General features: G+C 39.7%; 1 protein-coding gene across 1 annotated transcript in view; it reads right to left on the bottom strand.

Annotated features, from left to right (window-relative positions):
* Nucleotides 1–8,940, bottom strand: part of GABBR2 (gamma-aminobutyric acid type B receptor subunit 2) — a 448,585-nt gene that overhangs the window by 10,002 nt on the left and 429,643 nt on the right. The window contains exon 17 of the mRNA XM_042869427.1: nt 7,536–7,665. Within this exon, the coding sequence (XP_042725361.1) occupies nt 7,536–7,665 (130 nt within the window). The remainder of the gene's footprint in view (nt 1–7,535; nt 7,666–8,940) is intronic.

Raw genomic sequence — 8,940 nt, 5'->3', positions numbered from 1 at the left:
GTGTGTGTGTGTGTGTGTGTGTGTGTGTGTGTGTGTGTGTGTGTGTGAGAGAGAGAGAGAGAGAGAGAGAGAGAGAGAGAGAGAGAGAGAGAGAGAAAGAGAGAGAGAGAAAGAGAGAGAGAGAAAGAGAGAGAGAGAAAGGTGGTCCCCTGTAAAAAGGTGTGGGTTCTAGTTTAAAGTAGAGCAGAAATTACATGTTCTATGCCTACTCACCCTTTACACCAACTGCCTATATTTCACTCTGCGTGTTATTCTTAATAAACCCTTTCCTACCACTCTTGCAGATGACTCCTTTCATACACTGCATGTATTTCTGTACATACACAAGTTTTAATATTCCATGTTAAGGAATACAGGCAGAATCCACAGACTGCCACAATATTAAGACTTTTTTTCTGTTCCTTATTTCTCCTTTCAAAATACAAAACAGTAGTGTAATACTTATTCGTTGTCAAGAGCTCTGAGCTATTTGGAAAAGGAGGTGTTAGATATTTATTACGCAGCTATGGAAACTAGAATTTTTTTTTTCCCCCATTTACCTTTCATGTCAATAATGAAGATCAAGATTCTCACTTAGTAATATGCTTCCGGGAGCTGGAACTGAAAGAAAACCCACTATCTATCACCACATGCACTTAAACAACTTAAGGCTGGAGGAAACTGATTTTATATAGAGGAACAACTGAAAGCAAATGAATTAAAGGTAATGGCAAATATTTGATCTCCTGATTTCTCTGAAGTTTAGCACTTCTGTTAGTGCTTCCCATCTTTTCTTCCACTGTTCATTAAGCATGCCACATGAAAAACGCCCTTCATTCTCAGGGTACTGTCTGCCATTGCAGATGCTACTGAATATGTTGCACTCAGATGATCTAAATGCTTTCAAAATTGAATTTACATTAGCCAGAAGCAGTTTCTATGTAATTTTCACCTTCTTAGACCTCAAACAGGAACTCAAAAGTCTGAATAAATGATGCCTGAGCACTTTCCATTCAAAAAACCATAGGGGAAAAAAGAAAAATAGATCTCAAGTGCTTCACACAGCACTCTATGATTAGTTCATTAGAAAATAAAACCTTCTACTCAGTTGTCAGCAAGAGTCAGGAGGCTTTAGGTTGGGACTTTTGCCCACATCAGCAGAGAAATTACTTCCAACAGTCAAGATCTGAGCTGCACGGGCACATCGTGTTACTGCTGTGGAGAGGCTTAACCAAGGGATCATTGTTGCCAGCTGCTTGCCAGAGGTGACTCCCTCCTTAGCACTGCCATCCCAATAACACCCCACAGCCTGGTTCCATCAGCATTATCTGTTCATAAAATCCAACAATGGCTTGGGTTGCAAGGGATCTCAAAGCCCACCCAGCCCCAACCCATGGGCAGGGCTGCTTCTCACCAGCTCAGCTGCCCAGGGCCCCATCCATACCTTGAGTGTTTCCAGGGATGGGGCACAACATCTTCTCTGGGCAGCCTGTGCCAAGGCCTCACTGTCCTCTGAGTAATTAATTTCTTTCTAAGATCTAACCTAAATATCCTCTAAGTTTAAAGCCATTCCTCCTTAACCTTCACTATCAGACTGTGTAAAAAGTTGGTCCCTCTCCCACTTGTAAACTCCCTTCATGTACTGGAAAGCTGCAATAAGATGCCCCTAGAGCCTTGTCTTCTCCAAGCTAAAGAAACCCAGTTCCCTCAGCCTGTCTTAGTAGGAGAGCTGCTCCAGCCCTCTGATCATTTCTGTGCCCCTGCTCTGAACCCACTCCAACAGCTCTGCATCCTCCCTTGCTGGAGGACCCAGACCTGGATGCAATACTCCAGATGGGGCCTCACGAGGGCAGATTAGAGGGGCACAATCACCTCCCTATCCCTGCTGGCCATCCCTATTTTGGTGCAGAGCAGGATAATGTTGGCCTTCATGCATTTTAACTAATGCTAATCAGCTGTACACAGAAAGCACTACCACAGGTGCAATTTCTTCTGGGATTTTGGGAAGCCCAGTTCTTCACATAACAGATTTTTGGTTGGCATTTGTGCACTGTAGCTTTATAGAACATTTTCATTATTACACTTTAGCAGCAATGCTCCTCCATTGGCTTATAACTTGTGTCAGGACTGCAACTCACCCCACATTTTTCAATTCCACCACTGTTTCCTCTTTGCTAGCAAACACATTTTATGTGCCACAAAGAAGTATACATGGTTTAATGATGACTTACGAGATCTGGCATAGATAACTTAGTCAACTTAGTAAAGAACACTGAAAACCTTAACGCTAAAGGCAGATTTTTTAAAATTTACTGCATTTTTCCATGTTCCTGGGAAACTAGGAAGACTTCCTTCCATGTTATTGGGAAACTAGATCAGTCACTTTCTGCTTTTTACGCAAACAGGATGGAAAGAAAATAAAACCAAAAGACAAATCAAAACGCTCACACCATCTGCTGGGTACATCTGAAAAAGTTCTCCATAGCAATGCCCACAGCACTCAGGAAGTCTAAGTCATGACTTCTCATAGTTACATTAGGAATTTCTTTTTAATAGACAGCCAATAGGATTCTTTTCTGATTTTTACTACTGTGAATCAGAAGAAACTCCCTTTACTACAGATTCATTTCCGTGCAAGGAAAAGCAGAAACTGAACATCTGGCAGATTGGTCTCCCCATAGAAATAGAAACAACCTCTAATTTCATGATTGAAATCCATTTGCTAGGCTTCATGGAAACTGGTATCTCAGTCTCTATATAAGGAAATAAAGAACTATCTTTTCTTTATAAAAAAAAACAAAAAAAACAAAAAAAACACATTCCTTGAAGCCTTGTGCATCAGTGTTTTGAAAAGCCTTCCTTTGAATCTGTGTTTTCAATCTCAAGCTTAATGCTTGAATAAAATCAGCTTCATATAAATGTTTTTCCCTCTACTACAGATGAACTCTGCTTTGCTTTGCATTTGCTAGCAACACTCCTTTGAAATCTGTTTTTCTTTGAGCTACTTTTACTTGGGGAGAAGCACTAAGAAACACCAGTGAGGTGACAACTGACAGTATGTAGGCATAGCTGACATGCCAATGAATACTCCCAGTCCATTTACAGCAGTGAGTAAAAACCAACACTAGTTCTAAACACAAATGACCTTCTGAGCAAGCTTGGGTGCCTGCAGTGAGAGAAATTGCATGAGTGGGGACCACTGCATGTCTGCACTTTGCTTCTTTCTGTACTTCCCATAGTAGTGTTGCCATTCATTAATTTTTGTAATATACTGCTCTGAAACACGCTGGCAAAAGTCACAATAAATGGAGATTTGACTGGAGGATATTTTATCAGTTTGACTTTATGAGAAACTCTCACTATATATGAATCATTCATGTAGAAATAATTTCATTTAAGGAAATGTCAGATGGAAGTCAAATAGAATATGATTGTAGGATTTTAAGGGTAACAAAATTAGCCAACTCAAAAAAACATGCAGTATCTTACCACTGCATTTTTCTTGCAGAATCAAATTTAATCCTGATGCGCATGCACTTTCCACTTACTTATAGCTATCAGAATTTGTTCCTTGGAGAGGAGAAAGAAGTTCAGAAACTGATGAAAATGAGTAGAAAAGCCAAGAAGGAACCTCTTACAGTGGTTTCTTCCATTTATTTACTGAAAACACCTGCTGTTAAGTGTTGTGAAAAGCTATTCTTAAAATCACATGGTTGAGCTCCCTGTTATGGCATATAGGGGCTCTGGAAACATGGTGGCTGATGCCCTGTACTGCAACATCTGTAGGGAAAACCCCAGGAAACATGGCCCAGGTTGCACTGGCTCTGAGGAGGCTCTAGGCATAAATCTTGGAATATTCTTTCTTATGGGGTCTGGAGTATACTTATTTATGGTACCAGAGCTAGGGAGCTGTGGTAAAAGTCTCAGTGTTCTAGCTTATGGCAACTTCTAGGGAGTGCGGTGACAACCTCAGTAACTTTTATCTGTGCGATAGCTCTCACAGCAGAAATAACTTCAGCCTTCCTAGAGCATTCCTTACTTATGCTTGAACACCGGCAGCCTCGGGCCATGACCATTGCCCTGAGGATCCTATTCTTTGCCCACTGCCCTCTGGTGAAGAACCTTTCCCTAATGCCCAACCTGACCTTCTCCTGACACTGCTCCATGGTGTTCCCTCAGGTCCTGTCACTGTGAAGATGAGGGAATGCCCCATGCAAACAATTTATATGCAACTGGGAAGCCATCTGAGGTCACATTCCATGGAGCATGCTGAGAATTGCCTGACTGCACAAAGCTAATACAGCCAAAGATAAAAGCCTGCATTAAAAAAGAAAACAAAACAAAAAGCAATCAAACCATAAACTGCAATCCACATTTTCTTAATTGCTTTTCTTATATGGCCAGTTGCTATAGATATCTTGGGAACATGGGTTTGTGAATAAGAGATGAGCATCCTAGATAATCTCTCTTTTTAAATGACACATATTGAATTAAAATGTGCTGTAAAGGAGTCCCCATCCCAGCAAAGAGTGAGCTACACTAGCAGCTATTACTAGCAACAGCTAACTAAGGCCCCCAAAGTTATAAGGCTTTGCCAGAGATCAGGCAGTTATAGGAGAGCACATCTGGATCTACATGCTCTGGTTAAAGTCATGTAGTGTTAGGCTCCTAAATCTGTATTTGAGGTAATTGGCAGGGGTGGGAAGGGATGAAAAGAATCAGATAACCTCCTTTGGCACTCAGCTATAGGCTGGAAGTTTTGACTCTGGGCAATTTTTACAGATCAGAAATCTACTGAAGTGTGCTATGACATTAAAGTTTCATTAGGACTTGTTAGAGATGCATTGCATAAATCCTGCGTTATTATCTGTCCTCTGAAGTGCAGTGCTCTGGGTTTGTGTAAGCAATAGCAATAGGGCTATGCTGCATTGCATGTGTGAACTCCAGAATAGCAAGGAGTTTTGCAAGGAGGATTGACACAGGATTCAGCCATGTCCACCAGATCAGTGGCAAGTGATCTGCTACAATCTTTAGCTCTAAGTCAGCTGTTAACTTTAGCATCTCTCTTCACTACATTACTACCTATTTCTCAGCTCACACTTTCTACAAGGTCCAAGCTAGGCAAGAACCTTGTCATCACCCCTAAGCCACATTGGGCAGGCTTTCCCTTTTGCAAATGGAGGTGACACATGGCCCCTTCTAGGTCATGATAATAAAATATTAGCATCTTTGGAAGCTTGGCAAAGTACCATCAGAGATGCATAATTTCAGGGTTCCGTACTTGCATTTACAGAAAGTAATATGAAATGCATGGCTACAGAAAACATAGTTATGTCAGACAGAGTTAGCTTTCCCATAGCCATAAGGGCCAGAATTTCTTTAAGTAACGTTTAAGTGATGTCTGTATGCATCTGCACAGAAGCAGCAGTGATTCAGCAGCATGAGTACTCCAAAGCCTTATTATTTTGATTGCATTAGCAAATTTAAATTAAGCACATAGGTTGACTATTGAGATAAGATGCAGGGAGAAACACAGAGGAGACTCAGATGTAGCAAAGGAAGGGAAATAGGCAACAAGCAGAAGACAGGCACGGAGGGGAAGAAGATCCTATCATGAGTTATTTAATGTGGTGACTCAAAGATTGGAGGTTTGAATATCAAAGTACTATGTAATACTCATATTTGGGGCATTTGCCCTCAAGTGTGAGACTAAGCTTTGGAAACTGCTGGCTGGAAACTGAGATGCAGGTTGCCTGCATCCCCCACATCAGTGCTCTAACATACTCAGTGCAAACATGACCAAGGAAAACCATCTTTCTCTCCCTCTCTTCCTTGAGCTTTATGCAGTAGGTCTATTCAGAAAACTGTCCAGCAACTACAGTATGCAGGAGAATATCTATTCTGTAAATCCCAATTGCATGCAATTCCCATCTACTGAGGACATAAAGACTCATTACATAAAGGTGTTCTTAAATATATACTCAAAAGCTGAAAAGTAGAAGTTAAGGTACCAATCAAGGATCAACTTGGGAATGCAGACAATCTTGGATGCTGGTACTTAAAGCAGCAGTAAACATCATTGTTTTCTGTAAACATAGTCACAAATAAGTGCATAAAGGTTATACTTTCTTCTTGATTTCTTCGCCAGCATCCTACTGCTAATGGAGTGCAACCTGCTGTGGGAAGCATCCAGTCCTAAATTTATATCCAACGTATCTCTTGAGAATCATTTTTGTCTCCCATATCTAAACTTAGATGGCCTGTTGGCACGATGCAACGTATCTTTTCTGCTTGAAATATTATTCATGATTTATAATTTTTTCCCAAAGCATCTGACATGCGTGGAACATTCTATGTGCTCCTTTTGAACACTTGGTAAAACTGCCTCATCCCACTCAGTGATGTTAGTTCTTGTTGCTGATCTCAGCCCAATAATCACACGCCTCCAGCAGCTATTTACGTTTTCCTTTTCCTCCTTGTCTTCCTTTCCCCCCTTCTGTTTTTCAATTTTAAAAAGGACACTGGGAACCCTGTAGAGCTCTTCCCCTTTTTTTTTTTTTTTTTTTTTTTTTGCTAAAGTTACACAACCAAACATATACCCGGGCTAAAACAAAGAACCCCATGAGAACATAAATTTTTCCAAGTGCTCTTTAAGTATACTTCAAAAACACATATGAAGAGTTGCTGTTGTTTTAAAATAATTCTTCAACAACTATATTCACAGGAGTAATTTTAGTTTCACATAACCAATAGAGAACCTGAGCACAGCTTTGCAACTGTACAACTTTCCTATGCAGGGCTTTTTTCATCTAATATAATAATATTCAGCTGTACAAAGTCATTTGCCAAAATTCACAAAGTAGATCAATTCTACAGTCAGAAATGGAAACTGGGTGTCCTGGCTTCCACTTTATTGTCCTATACACCAGATCTTATTGCTTCCCAAAAGTGAAATAGCTTTAATGGAACCAGTTCTTTCACATATATTTCTTCAGGGACCTATGCAAGAGACCTGGTAGAAACAACTTAGGAATATTTCAGTAGTCATGAAATCCTTTTTTATCAGTTCCTAGGGAAGAATTTTCATACATGAGTGCCTTCAATTCTACATTTAGAGTCCAAATCAGCACTGAAATATTTACATGCTTCTATTCTATGTACTTTATAGCAGTGTCCCAAAACAAAATTTGAACATCTATTCAAATGAGCACATATTAAATTGGGCTTCCTGCTGTTGATGGCTGGCACAATTAACTCTTACAACATCTCAAGCATTGTACAATTCCATCCATTCTGAACACAAATTTGTTTTTAAAAGTTTCCTACTTCACCTTGTGTACTATACACTTAAGGCATACAGTAGAAGAGATATGTACAGAAAAATCACTACTCAGTATCATACAATTTATAATATGACTCTGCATGCTTTCCATTACACAACCAAAACATTTGAAATGTATCTCACTAAGATATGAGCACTCTGGAACCAATCCAATGAGATTGGCATTCCGGTATTCAAAACCTTTTTGGGTTAAGCTAATAGATTTCACTCTCACCTTTGCTGTCTGTAAAGTTCCGTATACTGAGAATGTCATTGAGATCCTGATAGTGGTTCTGCTTAATGTATGTTGTTTTCTCAGGTGTGTCCTGAAGCTGCATTGTGACCTCTTCTAGGTCTTTGTCCAGCTGCAAAACAGAAAGAGTATGAATTGCCAAGGATCATAGCTTCAAGTTCCTGCAATAACTGCATAGCTTTCTATAGTTAGACCAGGAGCAGGTGGTCATGCAATCAGCACATCATATCAAATACAGTGTTCCTGTAGCATTACAACAATACCTCTAAAAATCTGGCTACAGGTAGCAGTGACAAAGCACACAGGGCATACAAAAAAAAAAAAAAAAGCAAGCTCCAATAGCTGATGGTTTAAGTAAGTCCAGGTGTACTGCAGAATAAGGAAGAAATGAGTATTAGAATGCTCAGTCTGAAAACCTCTAAACTGATTATTATCTATGCATTCAATGGGCATACATCACTGTAACTCTTTTGCCAATCCGAATAAATTAGGGCTTGGGATGCTCTCTGTGAACAGCTGTCCAGGATGTGGTGTCCAACTTACCTCTGGCTTAAACAAATTTTATAAGTGCTAGATTTAAATTTACATTGCTTCCTTATAGAACTTGGCTGTAGCAAGGTAAATAATCCGGAGATGCAGCTACTAGCTATGGTGAGACATGTTTTAAGTTGCCTTAACAATGAAATTCCTATTTGGACCTACAGGATCAAAGTATTTAATTTAATCTATTTAAGTAAAGTCTAACAAGAGTATCAGGGCCCTGTGTGCATTAATACAGCTCAATTGCCCTCCCCAGCCTTACCTGTGAGCACTGTCACAAGCCTTACAAGGCTCATGTGGGATCTCATGAGTTAGGAGGCTTAGTAGAAAAGCTATAGCAGGATATAAACACTAAGATAGCCAGTAACAAGCAGGGCCTTCAAATATTGCAAGGTTGTCACATGAAAGGTATCTAAACAAACTGAAGAACTACATTTCTTTAAACGGGGATAGCTTTTGCTTTGAAATCTTTGATAGCCTGAGTAAATATCTTTTTGTTACCTAAGCAATCGTCCTTAGTTAAGATAGGGATGAAGTTACAGTTGAAATAGAATACCTTTTCTTCAAGGTATAAGAATACTTCAGAATACAGGCAAAAAGAAAATAATTTTTTATAGTAGTTAGAGCAACTATGGATATCTTGTCACACAAAATGGACTAACTTCACTGTTGATTTGCCATTGTTTGAAGTCTCCGGAACAAGGATGGACATAATGAAGAATACCCATTTTATAGCTTAAAGGGGATTCATGTATTTCACATGTGATCTCTTAGACTGCCAGCAATGGCAGTCACTGAACTTGGCCGTAAATAGAAACAAAGACAGCTCTTATATGCCCTTGGGACT

This window comes from Lagopus leucura, unplaced genomic scaffold (assembly GCF_019238085.1).
Source record: "Lagopus leucura isolate 7727_CA_CO unplaced genomic scaffold, USGS_WTPT01 Super-Scaffold_100002, whole genome shotgun sequence".
In the NCBI taxonomy this organism is placed as follows: Eukaryota; Metazoa; Chordata; class Aves; order Galliformes; family Phasianidae; genus Lagopus; species Lagopus leucura.
The sequence above is the reverse complement of the archived record's forward strand: the minus strand, read 5'-3'. Positions and strand labels throughout refer to the sequence as shown.